Source organism: Trichosurus vulpecula, chromosome 2, assembly GCF_011100635.1.
Source record: "Trichosurus vulpecula isolate mTriVul1 chromosome 2, mTriVul1.pri, whole genome shotgun sequence".
NCBI lineage: Eukaryota > Metazoa > Chordata > Mammalia > Diprotodontia > Phalangeridae > Trichosurus > Trichosurus vulpecula.
In genome coordinates, this window is record NC_050574.1 from 258,454,385 (window position 1) to 258,476,173 (window position 21,789).

Below are 21,789 nucleotides of genomic sequence, written 5' to 3' on the forward strand. Positions count from 1 at the left end.
CTCCACCAACAATGCATTAGTGTTCCAATTTTCCCACATTTTCTCCAACATTTATTGTTTTCCTGTTTCATCATGGAAGCCAATCTGATAGGTGTGATGTGGTACCTCAAAGTTGTTTTTATTTGCATATCTCTAATCAACAGTGACTTTAGAGCATTTTTTCATATGACTATAGATAGCTTTAATATTTTCTGACTGTTCTCATCCTTTGACCATCCATCAATTGGGGAATGACTTGTATTCTTATAAATTTGACTCGGTTCTCTATATATTTTAGAAATGAGGCCTTTATCAGAGACACTGGGTGTAAAAATTGTTTCCCTGCTTTCTGCTTCCCTTCTAATCTTGGTTGCATTGGCTTTGTTTGCAAAACCTTTCCATTTAATGTAATCAAAATCATCCATTTTGCATTTCACAATGTACTCCATCTTCTGTTTAGTCATAAATTCTTCCCTTCTCCATAAATCTGACAAGTAAACTATTTCCTGCTCTCCTAGTTTGCTTATAGTATCAATGTTTGTATCTAAATTGTGTACCCATTTTGACTTTACCTTGTTAAACAGTGTAAGATGTTGGTCTATGCCTAGTTTCTGCCATACTGTTCTCCAATTTTCCAGCAGTTTTTGTTAAAAAGTGAGAAAGACCCAGAAACTGGAGTCTTTGGGCTTATCAAATGGTAGATTACTATAGTCATTGGCTATTATGTCTTCTGTACCTAACCTATTCCACTGACCCACAACTCCATTTCTTAGCCAGTACCAAGTAGTTTTGACAATTGCTGCTTTATAATACAATTTAAGCTCTGGTGTGGCTAGGCCACCTTTCCTTGAATTTCTTTTCATTAACCGTGAGATTTTTTTTAACCAATTATATGTGACATTTACCCAACTGTAATATCAATGAAGTTGGGATTTTTCTTTTTTTACTGATTTAGAATAATAAATTAATTAAGTGTCTTTGATTGAGCCTTACTATTTGCAAAGCCCCAGGACCAAACCCCTATCTACTAGGTGCTAAGCCTATGTGGGTGTGAAGCTCTCAGGGTCCTTAAGGGGAGTTACTAAGACCAGAGCCAACAGTAGCAGTCTGAGTTCTAGTCCCTCAGATGACTTTGATGATGTCCAAAGACTGTATAAAAAGAGAGAACAGAGCTATTTGCTTGAGGTTCTCACTCCTGGAGGCACAGGACTCTGGGCAGCTGCTCTAAGAGCCTCCCAGCTCACCCAGATGTTGATGGTTTCTTGGTAACTATGAACTGTATTTGGTCTGTTTATAATGTATGTTTGTAATTGTTTGTATTTGCTCTGAAGTTCAGGATGCTGGTTTTTTCCCCTGAACAAAGTGAATGATATTTGTATGCTGGATTGAAATAAGATTGTTAACCCTCTAATGTTAGTAAAGCAGATCAAAGAACCTGTGCTGGCAGCATTCTTGTTGGTCTCTCACCCCCACAACAGCTGCTAGCACTATTGTTGCAACACCAACCTCTGAAAGTAAACTATTTTTGCTTCAACTATGTATTTCTGGATTTTAAATGTTAAATTTTAAGACTTACTATGATAAGGCTTCAAGATTTGGGGGAAAAATCAAAAGGAAATCAAAGGAATGGAAACTTTTGAGTGCACTTCTGTATGCCAGGAATTGTTGAGGCCACAAGGAAATCTAATCTGCCCTCAAAATATTTACACTGTAGGTAGGTGGTACAGCAGATAAAACACTGGACCTAGAGTCAGGAAGACCTGAGTTCAAATCCAGCCTCAGACACTTATTAGCTGTATGTTGCTGGGCAAATCACTAAACTTCTGTCTGCCTCAGTTTCCTCATCTATAAAATGTGGATAATGATAGTGCCTATCTCCTAGGTTTGTTGTTAAGGATAAAATGATGTAATATTTGTAAACTGCCTTGTAAATATTAAAGACTAATTCAAATGATAATTTTTGTTATTGTTTATTATTATTTTTATCTATTTATTTATATTATTTATTTTTTTAATTATTTTTTTTTCCTTAGCCTTCTCTTCTCCCTACTAATAATTAGCTTCTCTCTTCATTTTATTTCATCCTACTTTTACAGACATGTGGGAACATATAACATTAGTACAGTCAGTAATATTCTTTTCAGAATGGTTTTGCTTAAATTATTCTCCCAAAGATATTAATTAATACCTACAGAGAAACTTGGAATATAGGAATCCTAGACTTTCTTTTTTAGAAATTATAGTGATTGAGAATTGAATGGATTTTTAATACTCACTATTTATCTCAAGATAGATACAGACAGGTGCAAAGATTTTACAATGGATGCTTTTGCAATTTATTTATGTATGAATGCAGAAATATGTATCTACACACTATTTTTATTCATTCTTCCCTGCTTACTGATAAAATCCAATAACTAATCATTTCTAAAGATGAGTACTGAAATTGCTTTTTTAAAAAGGAATTATCTACAGGGTCAGAGCATATTTCATATGAGATGAATTTCTGAAATGACTAATGAAATTGAATGAGCTATAATAGGCCCAAGCCAGTCCATTTAGAATCCTCTGTTCATGTAAAACACACAGTGAGGAGAGAAAGATTTATTTTAAATTGGAATGATTTCCTAGAGCAATAATCTTGAAATTGCAGCTTTATCATAATCTTTTCCCCTTTACCACAAATGATTTTCCTTTTAAGAAATATAACTATATGGAAACACACTCTCCCTTACCGTTTCATTTGTGGATAAATTATTTGAGCATCAATCAAATCACTTAAACTTAAAACTAAAATCAAAATAAATTCTGAAGAACTGAGGCACAAAGCTCTGAAAGCAACTTTCCATTGTCCCATAATCATTATGACACTGATTAAACATCCAGATGTGCTGAGTTGCATATTAGAAATTAATCACCCAATAAAAATCATAGAAGTTAAAACAAATTGCCATTCTTATCTAAAGTCTTTTTTTCCTTTTCAATTAGGTAAAATATGTGTAGGTAACTTTTCCTCTCTTTCTCCAAAATGCCCACAAGTTTTAAAAAGAATCTTTATTTTCCACAGGAAAAAAATATTAACTTGTTCTTTCAGTATGAATGAACTTCAAAATCACTTGTTTGGCTAAAGAAAATAATGGGGAAGATACTTATCAACTTTTGTACTCTTCTAAAGCGCAAATAATCTATAATCTAAACAATGACATGGCTTAAAATATTTAGCATCCTACCATGAAGCTCATTAAAGTGTAGATGGTGACTAGTATTTTCATCAGTTTGGCTATGACACATTTTTTCCTTCCTCCAAGAATAAAATTGTTCCATTTAGATTTGAGTGTCACAAACCAGGGTGTGTTGAGTGAAATCAAGCAGTTGTGTTCCAGCTTGATTGTTGTTACATAAATGATTTGGGGGACTACCAAAATATGGTAGAATACATAGAATTTATATGAATGCACATGATATTTTTTCCTACATACCAAGCATACCATGTCCTATGTTAAGAACTACCTCAGTCTGTCAGTCTCCCTAAAATACAATCTATCAGAAATAGTGGCCATTTGGAGACCTCTTAAGAACTGACGAAAACACATGATATTTAGGAACTCTGTTGCATAAATCATTTGTTTTCTATTATAACTCCTTTAAAATCTGGATTGAAAGAGCTTCCTCTACTGAAATTGTTGAATGTGTTTTTAAAGGTATATACAAGGGCCACAGGTTGATTGCACAGAGAACTAACAGGGATTTATTTACTTTGGTAGACCGATAATTTCTCTCCACTAATGCAAATCTGCAGCTCATCTTCAATTTACTATCATAGAAAGTTGCCTGGGTCAATGAGCCCATAGTCACACAGCTTATATGTGTTAGAGGCTGTATTTGAACTCAAGTCCTCTCAACTCCAAGGCTCTATCCATTACATAAGAATGCTTTTCAATTTTTTAATATGCTTAAAAATGACATTTGCCAGGCAGCTATTTTACAAGTATAATAAACATCATTATGTGAAGAGTTCCAACTTTACTATTCCCCAAGGCATCTAGTATAGTCCTCTGTACTTAGTAGACGCTAATTTCAAATCTGAGTATCAGTGAAATTCTATCTTTCAGAAGTTGCCTCTTAAATTAACTTCAGTTCCAACAGTTCTAAGAGGCTACCTTATTTTCCCCTCCAAAACTACTAGCTGTAGTCTTAAATTAGATGCCATGGCACCTGTTTGAAGATTTTAAAATAATTTTAATTATTGCCTTTGCTGGCATTTTTTTCACGGGTTTCATTCCTTGAGATATTATCAAATGGCATACCACATTGGGAAAAGGATTTGTAAACTCTTAATTAAACAGATTTTAACTATGCCACAAGGAAGATCAATATAATTTTATTTTAGTTTTAAAGATTGGTAGATTGAGGCAGAGCTAGGAGAAAGAGATGAGAACAAAGAGTCCAATTTAAATTTGACGTTGGTGGAAAAAAATTTAAAAAACCAAAAAACTTCCTAACAATTGGAGGTAGTCCGATATGGTGTGGATTGCCTAAAGACTTCTTTTTTGGAAGAAAGGCTGTACTCCTCCTTCAAGCAGAAGTGACCACCTGTCACAGTGGGGATTCCTCTGGTCACTGAACTCCCTTCTAACTCTCAAAATCTGTCATTCTGTGAGGCATCAGGCAACCAATTACCAGAGTAAGCTAGGATGCACCTGGCCATAAAGAGCAATACTAGAGTCTCACCTATCTCTGGAATAAATTTTACATTTCTTGAATGGCTTAGTAAGAATTTTCTGTATTGGTCTATGGTTAGTGTTGGACCTCCTCAACACTGAACATAGTCATTACCCTTTCCTAGACAGACTATAAATGACAATGATTATTGATGAGTTCTTTCCACTTCTCTCCAACCACAGCAAGTCTTATCAACAACAATGGAGACAAAATTGGTCAGCATGTTTAAGAACTTTCAAGCTCATATTCAGCATTATTGGCAAAATGATAACTCAAGTCCCAAGTTTCCAAACATAAACTCTCCAAACCACACAACTAAGTGGATAAGTCGAAAAAGCAAAGGGGAGCAAAGCACATTTTGTGAATCTATATGACAGTGAAAGTTGACAATGATCTTAGTTTGCTCTGAAAGGCTATAACTATCCATTCTTCTCTCCTCTGAATAAGAGTTAGTCTGGATTGTCAGTGGACTATATTCCCTTTATAGAATTTTGCATCTTTTATCTTTCCATCCCTTATTGTGTATAATATAATGATAATAAATAATAATACAATAACAATATTAATAATAATACAAATATCACTTCAAAATGATCATAAATTTAGAATCAGGAAAGGATCTTAAGAGTTGCTCTAGTCTAGCCCCTTCATTTTAAAAATGAGTAAACCAAGATAGCTAAAGTGATTGACCCAAGGTGACACAAATAAGTGACAGTGGCAATGGCAGTGTTTAGACTCAGGACTCTGATTTCAGATCTCTTTGATACAGTGCAATAAAACTATCTCATCTGGAATCAAAAGATCTATGGTAGACTCTTGGCCCGGCTCCTCGCTACCCGTTTGCCTTTGGGCCTTAGTTTTCTCATCTTTAAAATGAAAAGGTTAGACCAGAGGACTTCTGAGGTGCCCCCTAAATCTAATTCAGTAAATCTCTTTCCTCTATTTCATGCTGACAAGGTAGGACTAAATTAACCAAACCTCTCACAGCTCTTCCTCATGGAGCCATCTGTCACCAATTCATATCATATTACATACTTGAACTGCTCTGCAACAAACAATCACAGAAGCATCTATATTAAGAGCTAAGGGTCAAATAAGTTGCTTACCTTAGCAACATTACAAGATCAGCATCACTGGAAAGACGTACCAGTCCAGGTGTCCCCTCTGTCCGGATAAACTGAATCTTCTCCCTAATCGAGTCAAGAAACAGTTCCAAAATGTGTTTTGTGAATAACAAGGCAACACAAAGCAGAGTAATAAGGAAAAAGCATAAGATATGAAAAGATGACCCCTCCCTTCTTCCCATCTCCCCATCTCTTATTTTCCAGACACCACTTTTAATCCAGTTGGGCCAATTCCATGAAAGTAAGAGAAGCTTATAACCCAAGACCTGAAATGAAAAGGTTTTCTGTTGCCAACACTTCTGATGCTGGAGCTGCTTCAGGTAGCAGAACCATTCAACTAAAGGAAATAAATTTCTCATGTCAATAGCATTTGTGACACTGACTTCCCAGCAGTACTCAGGAGAAGGTTGTTACTTACAAAAGGGATCTTTTAAAAGGATATGCTCCTTTTTCTGAAGACACAAATTTAAACCATATGTGAGATGTACGCCATACACTAAAGCAGGCAACCTTACACATCTTTCTTCTGCTTGTAACACCCCATTCAGATTGTCTATTTCATATACTCTCCAGTCACTCTAGTCAACATCATAGATCTTAAAGTAATCATTATATGGCTCATATTTAAATAGAAGTTTAAGGTATGCCATGCACTTTACATGTATTTTCTTATTTGATCCTCACAATAACATCCTTCTTTCTGTTGATTATTTCTAATTCATTCTGTATACATATTGTTTGTATCTAGTTGTTTTCATGCTGTCTATACAAATGGTATCAAACTCAAATAGAAACAGGGTCCACTAAACCATAGATAAGGATCCTTGTAGGCTACATACTGATCTAGAAAACTATACATATTTATACATTTCTTTTTTATTAATACATCAACACACTGAAATCAGGTGGGTACTACATTTTAATCCGGTTTAGGCTGTATTTGGGAGTGGTGGGAGCTGCATGCAAACCATGTGTTTGTTATCTCTGCTCCATACTGGTAGATTGTCAACTTCTTCTGAGCAGGGCTTGTCTTTTGTAGGGCAGTAGTACACGGCCTGGCACATAAATGCCTGAATGACTGAATAACCTAGTGCTATTATTATGCCCATTTTTACAGATGAGGAAACTGAGGCTGAAGGAGGTCAAGCATCTTGTCATATAGTTAGTAAACGTCTGTGGCAAAATTTGAATTCAGGTCTTTCTGACTCCAAGTCCAGCGCTCTTTCTACCAGGCCACACTAACTGCTTCACATCCTATGAATAATTATCTCATCCCAGGCATAATGCTCATTAACTACTACAACATAAGTGCTTATCAGATATTTCATGACTTTCCCCACTCAAAGATCTTCTGTTATATTTCTCTATCTTTAGCTTTCTTTGGCATTATTTGGCAATTTTTTTCTTTTCTTAGCTTTGAGTTTCTCATTTTACCAATATCTATATAGTTTCAATGAGAAACTCATGGTTGTTTTTATCATTTTACTTAATACTCTTTCAGAGTACTAAATTACTAATTTAGCTTTGGCTATAGAGGGGGAAAAAGACTATAAACCTCTTGAGAGTACTGAAAAAATATTAATGAGATTGAAATATAGGATCAAAAGTTGATAGAAACCTTTATCCTACTTTTATGATACATTCGTTCTGATTTACTTTTAGTAACAACGAAATAAACTCCCAGTTACATAAGTACATATTGATTTAGGTCCAATTATATGTTTTAGGGTCAAATCCTATTGTCAGTCATTGTGGAAGAGCAGAGTTCTTCAAGGCTGTCAGTAGAGAGCTAGGTCTGGAAGGTTATCACACACTGGAATGGCTTCTAGTATGATCAGAATGACAGACTGTGCCAGCTGTCTAAGAAGTGGCCTCATTAAGTCCAGAGAACCTGACACTATTAGGTTGGTATGAGGTAAATTTGGCTGTGAAAACCCAGTAGAAAGAAACAATAAATAATCCACAATCTCCAGTTTTTATAATGACAGTTTTATAATGACAATTGAATAAAAGAGGAGAGAGGGCTTTAGACAATCTGCAAACATTAATTTGATCTTGCTGTTCTAAATGGAAAATCGGTGTCCAGCAACCAATGAATCAAAACATTACTGAAAGAAATGAATCATATCCACACTGACATTCTTACTATAAATGAAACCATAAGACATAAAGAAGTTGGAGCAAAATGGAAGCCCAATAGCTCATCAGAGTGCCAAATGAGGTTGAAGTTGGTTTTTTTCATGTACCTAATGGCAACAGGGAGCATTATATCATGTGACATTTCATCAGCTCTCCTTTTAGGGCCCCTAATTAGTTTCTATGAAAGAGAACCGCAGACAAGAGGGTTGTAACTTATGCACTAAAATGTCTCAGAGAGGGTAAAAGAGAAGGGAAATTCTATGAAAAACTTGACAAGATTCTCCAAGGCCCATCAGCATACTTCTAAGTATTGTGGTAACTATAATAAAAAAGATGGGCACAAGGAAAAATGGCAAAAAACACAAACAAACCCACACACACAAACATTGGAAAATATAATTTAGGATTAAGAAGTAAAAGCGACCAAGGTCTGTAAATTACTTAGGATCTTCATGCCTATATGTCATGAACACTTTCTTCAAGGGGCAAGTCAGAAAACAATGGACATAGCAAGCAGTGAACAATATCACCAAAAATAAAATGGCCAATATCGTCATAGACCTGTGACAACTAGCTACAGATGACAGAACCAAAATATTGAGCAAAGGAAAATGGACACCAAACCAGAAGTGGAGGAGTCTACCTTATCTTGATAAGACACTGCGTGCAATTATAACAACTCTATGTTGATCTATTTCAACAAGCTGTCAATTTTGAAAAACGAGAAATAGATAATACTAAAAGCACCCATTTCTTAGAGAATCTCTGTGACATCTTATCATGAAATGTCACAATAAGGAGAGGAAAAGAAACCGCAGCAGCGAACAAGCATTTAACCTCCTTGCCAAGTGGTGAGACACAGTAGCCAAGGATGATGAATAGTTTAGAATGTAAGTTCATTTGTAAAACAGTATAGAAGGGAATGACAGAATTCTGATTATAAGTAGAACTTCCTAATAAAACAGTTGGGGGGGGAGAGAAAAGAGCCTGTAGAAAGATTGGTGTGTGAAACCTAAGCCAGATTAAGAACAAAAATTGAAACTGAAAAGCAAGATAAATATGAAGCTGGTGAGAGAGCAAATAGCTGCCTTCAGTGAGGCCTAGAAGAATTACATCTAAGGGTATTTATATAACGTGTAGATGTGATTGCTAATCCAATGATCTTTGAAAGACTACAGAGAGCAGGAAAAATACACAGGGCTAGAGAAGGGCACGTTTTGTCCTGATTTTTTTTAAAAAAAGAAGGAAATAGTGTGGACAGTTGAAACTAGAAAGAACACAAGAAGTAGATTTGAAATGGAAAAGAGCTGCCAGCATTCCAACTGTAATTTCTTTTGATTATTTATGACAGTGAAACAACCACATTTGGACTCTAAAATCTGAACACCCTCCTGTCATATGAAGAAGCAGAAATAGAGTTCAAGAAAAAGAAGTTGGGCAAGGTCTGACCAAATATACACAGAAGGAGTCCAGGCCTGAGGTGATACAATTTAACAAGTACTCAGAATATAAGTTTTCAAGATATATCAACGATGGGGAAATTCTTAAAGTATGGAAAAGATTGTCAATGATATTACTTTCTTAAAAGGTGGCCAAGAACATGAAAGCATCATTCTCCTTTATGGGATTGGCCTTTACGCACATTGAGAAAATAAGAAAAGGGAGGAGGCAGGTTAGCTTTCACAGATGAACCTTCAGAGTATACCACATTTTCACACTTCCAAATTTATGGAGAAGTATTCAGGGGCAGTGAGGTGGGGCAGTGGATAGAGTGCTGGGCCTGGAGTCAAGAGGTCTCTCCTTCTTGAATTCAAATCTGACCTTGGACACTTATTGGGTGTGTGATCCTGGACAGTCATTTAACCTGGTTTGCCTCAATTTCTTCATCTGTAAAATAAGCTGGAGAAGGAAACGGCAAACCACTCCAGTAGCTTTGCCAAGAAACCCCAAATGGGATCACAAAGAGTTTGATATGACTGAAAAATGACCAAACAACACAGCAGATACAAATACTATTGTATTAATTACTTGTTGATTACCAAAAAAAAAATTTTTTTTGCTTTAGTATACCAAAATTCAGTCTTAAAGTTTCCAAGAAGACTTTTGTTAAGATAATACAAGATTCCTTGATCCATTCAATTGCAGAGATACTTTTGTTCAACCACCCTCTGACTAATAATGCAGAATATAAACTCCTGAAGAACAGGGGGCTAGTTCATAAGACCTCATAGGCTATTTGGTCTGGTCCTCTCATTTTATAGTTGATTAAATTAAGGCCCAGGTCAGTTAAGCGAATTGCCCAAGATGCTACAGGTATCAAGGGCAGGATTTGAAGCCAGGTCCTCTGACCACAGAGCCAGGGATCTATCCATCCCTATCCTAATGCCTTACACATTGTGACTGTTCAATAAAAGTTTACTGAATTGGACTGAATTAAGCAAGACATAAAGCGGAGAACAAATACTAGCAATGTTGATTGCCTCTGTCAGGGAAGATACCCTGTGCATCGTCCAATTGAAAAAGGGATTCCTTAAAGATGCTTCTGTTTCTGGATGACATTTTTGCAAGGCCCAGAATACTGAATCGGCAGCTGATACACAGAGGGACCATCTGATTAATCCGCAGTCAAAAAGTATGGTAGAAGACTATAAACAGAATTTCCTTTTTTTTTTTTTGACATTTCTATGGGATTTTAAGTTTTGAGGAATGTTCTCTATGCATTAATTCATTTGATTCTCTCCACATCTCCATGATATATGCATCACAGTCCTTGTTATACTTATTTTTATAGATACAGAAGAAACTAAAGCTCAGAGAAATTAAGAGTTTTGTCCACCGCTAGCAAGTGTTGGAGGTAAGATTCACGCTTGGTTTTCCTGACAAGTCTAGCATACTTTCCACACTACTATGTTGTCTCCACAAAACAACAACAACAAAAAAGCCTATGGAGTCTAATCTCCTAGTTCTTGCATCTTTGCATCTAGATCTATGGTACAGAATTTAAGGCCTTTGACACAGGAACACTGTCTTATTTATCACTGTGTCTTCCCCAATGCCTGGCACAGGGCCTTGACCAGAGTGGTCATTAAGTGTTTTTATCCAATCAAATAGTTAGTGAAAAAATGATTTTTCCTCCTCCTCCTCTTCCTCCTTTTGGAGGCAATTGGTATTAAGTGACTTGCCCAGGGTCACACAGCTAGAAAGTGTCTGAAGCTAGATTTGAACTTAGGTTCTCTTGACTCCAGGGCCGTTCTTTCCACTGCACCACCTAGCTGCCCCAATAGATGATTTCTTGGAGCATCTGATCAGTTATATGTCCAGTTTAATTTATCTAGAGATATGAATTAAATGTTTATTAATTTATTAATCAAACATTTATTAAGCACATAATATATGCTTGGCACTGGAGATACAAATACAAAAAAAAAATAATCCCTGACCACAGGGAGCTTAGTTTCTATTGGGGGCAGAAAACAAGTACATACAAGGTAGCTTTGATAGTGAGGGTTGTAGCATTTGGAGGAATCAAGAAAGGTTTCACGTAGAAGATGGGCCCTGAGCTTCACCTTAAAGGAAAAGAGAGATTCTACGAGGCAGAAGGACGGAGGAAATGAAGTCCAGGCATGTGGGATGGCCAGTGTGCAAAGTGATAGAGATGAGAGATGAAGTACGGTGGGTGAAGAACAGAGAGGAGACCTGTTTAACTGGATCCCAAAGTGCAAGAGGGGGAGTAACATCCAAGGAGGCTTGGGTAGGGCTTCAAAAACTAAACAGAGGAGTTTTATATTTTATCCTAAAGGCAAAAGGAAACCATTGGAGCTGGTTGCACTTGGGTAACATGAATCTGTAATGTACCCAGTCATTGCAGTTGTGGTTCTTCCTTCAGCTCTGTTCAGATACTCAAAGAAAAAGAAATTCCTAAGAAATATGAAGTTCACAGATACAGACACAGAGCAATTATTCTGAAAGAATCTGCTTGAAGTTATTTCAAGGTTTGAACCAGGCAAAACCTTTTCTCAGAGATGTTTGGTAAAACTAGATCTGGTGTATATAACAGGGAAACAAAATCTTACCTCTTAGCAACTCTTATTTTGATATGACATTTAAAAAAATTATCTTTCAAAATAAAATTAATTTGGAGAAATCTTATGATATTAGCCTGAACTGACTAATAAATTAGCCCAGGAAATGTTCTCAGTGGGTCAGTATCAACTTCCTGACCAAAATGCTTATACTAAAAGAATAAAGTTTCTCTCTATAAAATATGTATTTTTTTTCTACATAGGTTATCAGTAAAATATCCATGAACTCTGAAGTACAGATAAAATAAAAAATAAATCTAAAAATGAACAGGCTAGTCATTCTTTCCAGTTTCCTCAAGCAAAGGATTACAAATAACTAGCTAAATTATGAAGGACCAGTGACAACTCACTGAACCACTGTGGATTGCATGCTTCCTGTGTCTTGAGTAAGGAAACAGTTTTTTGGTTGTATGAATCACATGCTGTGGAAAAGGAAAAGGGAAGAAAGCAGAGAAAAATTTACTCATTCATGAATTTTGTAGCACTCCCTGAAAATTATCTGCTAGCAGATGCTACTACAAAGTAAATGGGTCTGGGAATGGGAGGATAAAAGAGGCATTGTTGTGGGGGAGGGGACAGGCAGGTTAAGTAAGAGTAGGGGAAGGTAGCGGGTAGAAGTAGAGGAGTCTGGAGGGATAGGAAATAAGAAATATGCATAAATATAAAAATAAAGATTAGGAGTAGAATCTGTTATGTATGTAAATATGTATGTATATATTGATATCTATATATAAATGCGTCCACACTTAATTGTAACCGGGGGTGGGGAAGGGGAAAAAAGAACAAAGTAAAAAACGTACAGCATAGATCAAAAGAAAACCTACAAGGAAGCAAAGAAAAGATGGACAGCTCTCAATATAACACGTAGTATTTATTATACAGGATTTCTTGAAACAGAAATTTATCGCTACATATTTTGAATCTTTTCTTATGTTCTGTTGCATACATGATGTGTTTTTTTCCTTTTCTTATTTTATATTTAAGTTTTAATATTTAAATTTATAGTTTCTTTTTCTTTTCGCATTAAATAAAAAAAAATTTAAAAAGTAAGTGGGTCTAATCCAGGGTTGGGGAATCTGCGGCCTCGAGGCCACATGTGGCCCTCTAGGTCCTCAAAAGGATTTGTTCTGTGAAGTTTGGATTCAGTCAAAGAGCCTTGAGGCTGCGGGTTTCCCGCCCCTGGTCTAATCCTACAAGCCTGTTTGAGACAGGCTCATGCCCAGAAGGCCAAGCTATTTATCACAATGGCAAAGCCACAAGCCATGTCCTTCAGGAACTGAGCATCAGGAAGAACAGTAATAGATTATCTGCCTTTACATCATACAACCTGGCACTTCCTTTTGTTGGTAGATGATGTGGGCATGTGTATACACATACCAAGTTCCTTCCCAACACCATAGAGATGAATATCTTCCTTGAAGAATAAACCAAACCAGATGAAACCTGACTTTCCCATATGTATACACATGCATATACACATGTATGTACACACATACACAATGCACATACATGTATACATATACATATACATATACATATACACATGCATATATATCATTGTCTTGTTCATTCACGATTTCATGCATGTATAATATGTCCCTGACACAATTAAAAGTTCTTTTCTCTTTCTGTATGTCTTTTGCATCTTTTGTGCTAGGCCTATGGCAGACACTTACAGACTGCCATTAAGGATGTGGTAGAACTAGACCTCACTAGTGACTCACAAATGTTCTACCCTACTGCCTTGACTTAAAAAAAAAGTGAACCACATCCTAGTTCCTAAGTGAACTAGGCCATCAAGCATTTACCTCAACTTCTAAAGAACTAATTTGACTAGTCTAATCTGGCTTAGAAGCACAGTTCTGGAGATATACTTACTTTTCATGGTCATAAAAGGGCTTATTTCCTAAAATCATAGAATCATAATATTCCTCACCCAATGTTATCTACCCTCTCCCAACTCCTTTTTTTCTGAATAAATAATGTCTATCTTATTCATATTGATCTATTTTTTAAAAGTTATGCTCAAAGTCTTCTGTAATCCATTTCATCACTTGACAGCCCTGGGATTTGTGATTTTTTTCTCATGACCAATCTGTGTATTTTTAGTGACCAAAAGAAATAAGGCACTAATTGGATCCTTTTCAATGAACTTTTAAAAAAGCCCTCATTTTATTGCCAGGATCAAGCCACATTTTTCTCCTCCTCTGAAGTGAACCAATTACATATATTAACTTAATTTTCTTGGCAACACAATAAAGCTAGAACCCTGGCACATACAATTGATAAACTAGCACTAAAAATATAGAATTGATTCCTAACATATTTACATAAAAGTATTTTCAGTATTGTGGACAAAAAAACCCAACACTTTGACACCATTTTTCTGTTCTAGAAGAAGATAAGAGGAGCCTTGTAAGACTCAGTTTAATAACTTAACAGAACAATTGTGACTCTAAGGAAAAAATAAAGACAAAGATAGATTGTACCTTCTTCTCTGGAAAAGCACTTATAAAATAAAGTCGAAAAAATAAAGAAGAACAAGAAGAATTGGAGTACATACTAACTGTGAATATTTAAGAGAAAATGTGAATGATAACGAATGGACAAAGAATCCCAATGAAAGTTTAGAGGGAATGACTGAAAAACTGTGATGACACTTTATGTGATGAAATCAAGCAATTTCCTTGTAAATAGATATAAAGCAAGTTTACTTTGTTGCATTGATGCTCAATGGTGTTTTTAATAAAACATTTTAAAACTGCATCTTTAAAAATAATAGTAGCTCTAAGGTTAACCCAAAAGTCTAAAACAAGATGCTAAATAGAATAGGGGTTAACTCCAGGAAAAGATCACCTGTTCTAGCCATCTGGCAGTGTCTCAAATACTTAAGCACTTTCACCACTTCCTCCGGAACACAGATACGCCCTAGAAAATCAGCTCCAGCAGGTCATCTCAGGACAATCGGTCTTAAGACAAAAATTCCCACAGAAAATGCTCTGTTGAAGCCAAGTACCCATTTTGGTGAAGTCAAAATATAGTACGGGTTCTGCAATAATCAGAAGTAACAATGCTTCTAAACCACAAAATGCTCCAGATTGCAAAATCTTGCCTACAAATCAGTTAGCTTTTTGACTGATTCCTTCAATTTGGCAACAATCAAACAGATATGTATAAAACTATGGGGGTGGGGGAGGAGGAAAAAAAGGGAGAAACCAAAAAAAATTAGTTATCATGACTTGTTTGTAGGGCAACAGTGTACAAATTTTGATTAAGAAGTTAGGATAGTGTCTTTACCCATTCCAAAGCAGAAATTTCAAAGTTAGGAAAAAAAAAAAAGATGTGGCTCATTTCCATCTCCTTCTCATCATTATAGTCAGAGGTTAGTGTTCAACTTGAAGAATGAACCAGACCAGGTGAAATCTGTCTTCCCTTCCATCTCGGTTTGGCTCAGACTCAGGGGTATAGATCTATTATATTAAGCTGGCATTGGAGCCTGGGAAGCCTGGTCTTTGCCACAGTTTACCCATCTGATCCTGAGCAGGTCACTTGACTCCTCTTTTCTCTACGCAATTCTCTAAGTTTTTTTAGGTTGCTTAGCAGTCTTTTTTTTTTCTTTTTTGTTGCTGGTAGAGGAAATTCCTTTCCCTGCACCAATAAAAGCATGGATCCAGTCCCTATCTCTGTCCCATTATCTAGTCTCTTGTAGAGAGCAATATAAAATGGTGCCACACACGTCATTATATTTATTACTTCCCCCACCACAAAGCAAATGAACCAGGAACTATTTACCCCGTTAGGTACAGTCCCCTGCTCCTAACAAAAAATAGCATTTGGGCTTTGTGGCAAAAAGGCAAAGTAGCCACAAGTTGATTTTCTAGTCTTGAAGTTAGAGAGGAAGTTTAAGTGCCAAAGGAAAAAAAAAATATGAGCCTCACAGGAAGAGACAGTGAAATAAAGTTGTTCACAGAACCAGATTATGTGCAGGCAGGCAAGTAGGCTTTCTCCACTTCCTTGTATTTGGGCAGGAAGGGGACTTCATACAAGGTGAACAGACAGCTGTTCACACGATCTAGCCTGACCACAAGTCTGAAACAAGATGCAGAACAAAGATGACAGCTATTTTCAGCCATCTTTGAAAGATAGGTAGGACCTGACAACTCGAAGGGGCAGAAAGGTGGAGGGGAAAGCTTCACACATCCACTCTTTTCATCATTATTTGTAAGGCCTAGCCAAAGCTTGCTTATAGCCCATTTTCCCATCCAGTGTTGCCCTTCAGATCACAGCACTACAGAAGCCAAGGTGCTGTATGCTAAGGGGAAAGGGACAGCGCCTTTTCCAGAAACAACCTCAGTACCACAATCACAAGGTAGGTGAATATTTCTCCTCATTTCTCACCTGGCTGCATTACTCTGAGACTTCTCTAACTGACTTCTCCACCAAGCCCCAGGAAGCTCATCATCTGCAAGATCTCACCAGCCTTGGTACTACTGCACCTCATCACTATCCTTCCAAACTCCGTTTAAAGAGAGAGAGAGAGCTCAGCTCAGACATCTTTTTCCTCACTTCTCATCTGGCTACCCTACTTTGGGACTTCTCTGACTGACTTCTCCACCACGCCCCCTCAATGGGCACCCTCTCCTTCTAACCACGCCCCCTTTGTGCATCATCCTCCCCTATAAGACTGTAAGCTCCTTGAGGGCAGGGACTATCTTTTTCCACATTTGAATCTACAGAGCTTAACACAGAGCCTGGCATAAAGCAGGCACTTAATAAATGTTTATTGATTGATTGATCAGGATCTGGGCATCACAGCTGAAGAAGGGCGTTAATAAGCTAGAGGGTAACAAGAAGAGAGCAAGGAAGGGCCTTTAAGTCACATAAGGATCAGCTGAAGGGACTGTGGTTGTTTGGCCCGGAAAGCTAAAGACTTGGGTGGACATAATGATCATCTTCATGGTGGCTTCAGAGGACAGAACCAGGAGCAATAGGTAGCAGCTATAAAGAAGCAATTGAGGTTCTATCTCAGGGATTATTTCCCTTCAGTTAGAGCAGTCCAAGAGTGGACTGGGTTTCTTTGAGAGGTGATGGGCTCCCCCTTCTGGAGGTCTTCAAATAGATGTTGGGGGATCACTTGTTGGATATGTTAGAGTGGGGATTCCTTTCAGGCCTGAGTAGGACTACACGACTCTTAGGTCTCTCTTATAACTTTTGTATTTTGTGTTTCTGTATTGGCTTGAGATGTCCAGTAGAGTCCTAGCATATAGAGATCCCTTTTTCTCCATGCTCTCTCCTCCCCCTACTTTTAACTACTACCTCGTTAACTTTACATCACAAAGCAAGGGTTCCCAATATGTTAGTGACAATCTAATAGCCTCTGGGGTTGACACAGAACCAACAGTGTTAAGGGGAGCTGTAGTTGTTCAAAGCTGTGCTATTCATCCTGCTTCTTACCTGAAGGTACACTGGCTGGCACAAGAGAAATATGGAATGGAAGCTAGAGTGGAATGTAGAAACTCTTGTACATCTCAGGGCTCTTACCTAAAAGGCTTTTGTTTAGAGGGGGAGAAAGGAAAGCTCTTTATTGTAGATTGCTCAATATATACTGTGACTGAGGGCTGGGTGGGCCTTCTTTCTTATTTTGTCTATGCCTTTATCATTCTGCACCTCGGTTTTCCTTCCTCCAGAAGTGATGTATTGTTGGGAAGACTATGGAAAGAGAATATGTGGAGGGCTTAGAGTCCTGTAATTCAACGTATGAGAAGACATCACTCTAACACAATCGTCCATAAAATAGAATTAAGTATGAAGCAGGTGTGTCTTGAAAGCCTAGCCAGAGGATTTTAGTTAATGACAATCTTACGATTCACCTCAATTCAACAATTATTAAACCCTTTCTATGAGCAAGACATAGGGTTACAAAGGTGAAAAACAATCGTTGCTTTCCTCAAGGACCTAAAAATTTTAATAGTAAATACTATCTAATCTGATTATAAGGAAGCCTCACCCAAAAGGCATCTCAAATGTTGGACTCTGACCTGGCATTATAGTGAGGCAGCAGTAATAATAAAACGATTTTCTTCTAGAGGTTAACAAAGTGTTTATACAGTTAACACAGAAACCCACAACTATCAAAACATTTTTTTAATGTACTTTAGCAATCAATGCTTTCTTTGTTGCCTTATTTTGAAATTCAAACTCTTTGGCAAATGTGTTTGTGTGTAGCACTGTCGAAAATAACTACAACAAAAAATGAATGGCCTGCCAACACCTGAGAAAAATGGGTCCGCTAGTCAAACTGTATATCCAGAAATAGAAGTAAGCAAAGTAGGCTTATAAGGAGTTATGGGAAATGTCAATGTATGAGTTAGAAAGTAGCATTAAGTGTCAATTGTAGAAATACAGTACCACATGGGATGCTTTAGGAGCTGTGTGCATGGCCTGACGCCATTCTAATCTTTAATTTGATAAGCCTGTACTCCTAGCATAAAGAAATTTCGATTCTGTCCAACTTGATATTAAAGAAGAACAAGTGACATTCAACAATGATCCACATCTTTAGTATTTTGCAATGGCTATTTTGCAATTTTGCAATTGCAATTTGCAATTTGCAAATAAGATGAAAAGAAGATGAAATCCCACTATACTTAGTCTGTTAAATAAGAAAAAGTATTTGATTCAGGAGAACAAAACAGTGCCTCAAAATTCTCTTTTCTAACAAATTGCCTCCCATTCACACATAGAATCATTCAAAATTCTTTGCTTACAGAAATTTTTTGATTACAGAAGTAACCCTGTCCAATGACCCTCTGGTCATTAACATAAAACATGGAGATTTCTTCTTGTTGAAGATGTTTGCCACTGTGATAGAGGAGATCTAGCACAGAGTCCAAGTGGAAGAGAGATTATCTGTGAATGCTGAGGTCCTTCCAATGCTCCCATTGGCAGACAACATTGTGCTAGTTGTATCAAACCCCAGCACACTGCAGAATCTTCTTTAAGATAACTGTAATAGCTCAAAAGAATTCTACGTGACTATTGACATAGAAAAGACCAGGTAGATTCCTACTACCCAAAGTACATGCATTTGGATAGAACATAGAAATTGTCCATAAGCATTGCATGTCTGAGATCAATAACAGCACAGTAGAGAACGAGTTGGGCTCAGAAGTGAACAGGAGGGAGAGAAGGCTAGTTTGCCTTTAGGAAATTGTGGAACTCTTTTAGTAACTCCAGGCATTCCATGAAATGAAGGCTCGTGTTTTCAATATCAATATTCTACATGGAATGCAAACATCTCCAAAGAATTAAAAATGAGTATCACAGAGAGGGGGCAGCCAGGTTCCCAAGCTTGGAGTCAGGAAGACCTGAGTTCAAATCTGGCCTCAGACACTTACTAGCTGTGAGTCTGGGCAAGTCACTTAGCCCTGTTTGCCTCAGTTTCTTCACCTGTAAAAAGTGAATTGGAGAAGGAAATGGCAAACCACTACAGTATCTTTGCCAAGAAAATCTCAAATGGGGTCATGAAAAATTGCATACAACTTAAATGACTCAATAACAACAAAATTTCACAGAAGGTAATGGAGAGAAACATGGCGGTTGTGACCAGGCAGCAATATATAGTCAATGAAAAGATGTGAAGAACAAGAATAAAAGATGACAAGAAAATATGTGCCAGGAAGAGAAGAAGGGCTGATTACTTAGTGGAATGGGGGAGGATGACAGGTGGGTAGCCCAAGTGCTCCATTGGTACCCTCATGATGTCAGAAGAAATGCCTCTAGCATGTTGGATGGACCTCCTGTGGCAGACTTATGGGAGGACATACACAGGGATCACCTAGGATGAGCAGGAAGCATGAGTTGTGATTTGCACAATTGGAGAAGACTTCTGAATCAGTGCTATCACAGAACCATTTGAGTATTTCAGAGAGAGACAGAAGAAGATAGAAGTAGAGAAAGAGAAAGGAGAATAGAGGAAAAAGCAGAAGAAAAACGTAGAAATGATTGGAATCTCGTGGAGCAGGTTGATCAGTGTGGAAAATAATCATCAAAAGTATATTTTATTGACTTTTCTAATGGATTTGAATTGCTCACCTATCCAACCAGGACAATCAAATTGATGCAGGATTAATGAAATGAGACTAATATAGAGGAAACAAGTACAGGACTTTGATTAGAGCCAGAGGTTGGGGTGGGGAAGAAGGGAGGGAATCTTGTCTAGCTCATTCTTACAGGAAATTTAATTCTTTCTCTCCCAACCTCCCTTTCCTTCTCTCAATCACTAGCTCCCCTCCCCAATTTTGATCATGCATACATACAAAACCATCTTAAATAAGAAACTGATTATTTTTCCTCCAGTATGTCAAATCATTTCCCACTATCTCTCTCTCCCATTATTTAGCCCATTAACTATGGGGGAGGGGGAGAATTTACTTAATTCTTTCAAATTCTAGCAGCACTCTTTCTGGTTTTTTTTTTTAACCACTCAAAATTTATGCAACTATTGAGCTTGTATGAGCAAATGTTAATTGTATGGGTCTTTATCCTGTACACATGATTAGACTATGAGCTCCCTGAGGAAGGACCCACAGTCTTTTCTTTACCATGGACTGCTGAACACCATGCTATACACCCCATGGAGACCCAGTAAGCACTAGTTGATTGACTAGTCCTTTGTCACTTGAGGATGGGCACTGGGTTTCTTAGAAGTTATTCCAAGAATAAATGAAATGCTGAATCAAAAATATCTCCCATAATATCAGATTGTTAAATATGAAAGTTGCCCCAAACCACAAAACATGATAGTCTAGCTGGACAAACAAGTTGAAAAGAGGTCATTAAATATGTATCCAAACTAGTACCATGGCTTCAGAAAGTAATTTATTATTATTACTACCATCGTCATTATTATGTGTGATTATCCACTATGACATAGATTTGGATAGATCATAGATGAAATCACATCTCCCATATTTATATACAGCAAAAGATTTCTATAACACAGCTTGTGATGTGAGTGATTAGATCTATTTCCTTGAGCCATTACTATAAGCATACAATAACCATTGCTATAGGCCCCGTTTAAATATAAGTCCTACCATTATAAATATATCCTTCCACAATACCTTATTTCTTGGGTATGAACTTATATACCAACAACAACAACAGCCATTATCAGCAACAGCAACAATCACAAACGTATATTAAGCACTTACTATGTGCCCAGGCACTGTGCTAAGTGCTAGGGATACAAAGAAAAAAACACAGCATTGCAGGTGATCCAGTGGACAATGGAAAGATACATAGTAGACATAAATGGACCATGGCATGTGATCACCATTGACTTGTTTGCAATAAAAGACATCATTAAGGAACTTCAAATCCATCACTGCAACTGGAAATTAAGCTCAAAGGGCATATTGTATTCCAAAGGCATAATAGGGACCTGGCCTCAAAGCCAGGAAGACCCGGGTTCAAGTATCACCTGTGATAAACACTAGTTGCATGACCCTGGGTAAGTCCTTTAACCTCTTAGGGTGGTAGACAACTCTCTGAGACTATAAATTGTAGAGCAATGACCAACTTGCATTGGTCAAGTGAGTTTATTTATCCTGGGGATCTCATTATCAATGAAATCAGCGGTAGAGCTCTGATCCACCTTTACCAACGCAGGTTAGTAGTTTTGTTGGAATTACTGTTATTTTTATAAAAGCAACCTGTGACAGAGGCAGCAAATTTACCCA

General features: G+C 37.2%; 1 protein-coding gene across 1 annotated transcript in view; it reads right to left on the bottom strand.

The window, feature by feature from the left end:
- The window catches only part of HECW2 (HECT, C2 and WW domain containing E3 ubiquitin protein ligase 2), a 211,528-nt gene that overhangs the window by 61,176 nt on the left and 128,563 nt on the right, over positions 1 to 21,789 (bottom strand). The window contains exon 17 of the mRNA XM_036744243.1: positions 5,808 to 5,891. Coding sequence (XP_036600138.1) covers positions 5,808 to 5,891 — 84 coding nt within the window. The remainder of the gene's footprint in view (positions 1 to 5,807; positions 5,892 to 21,789) is intronic.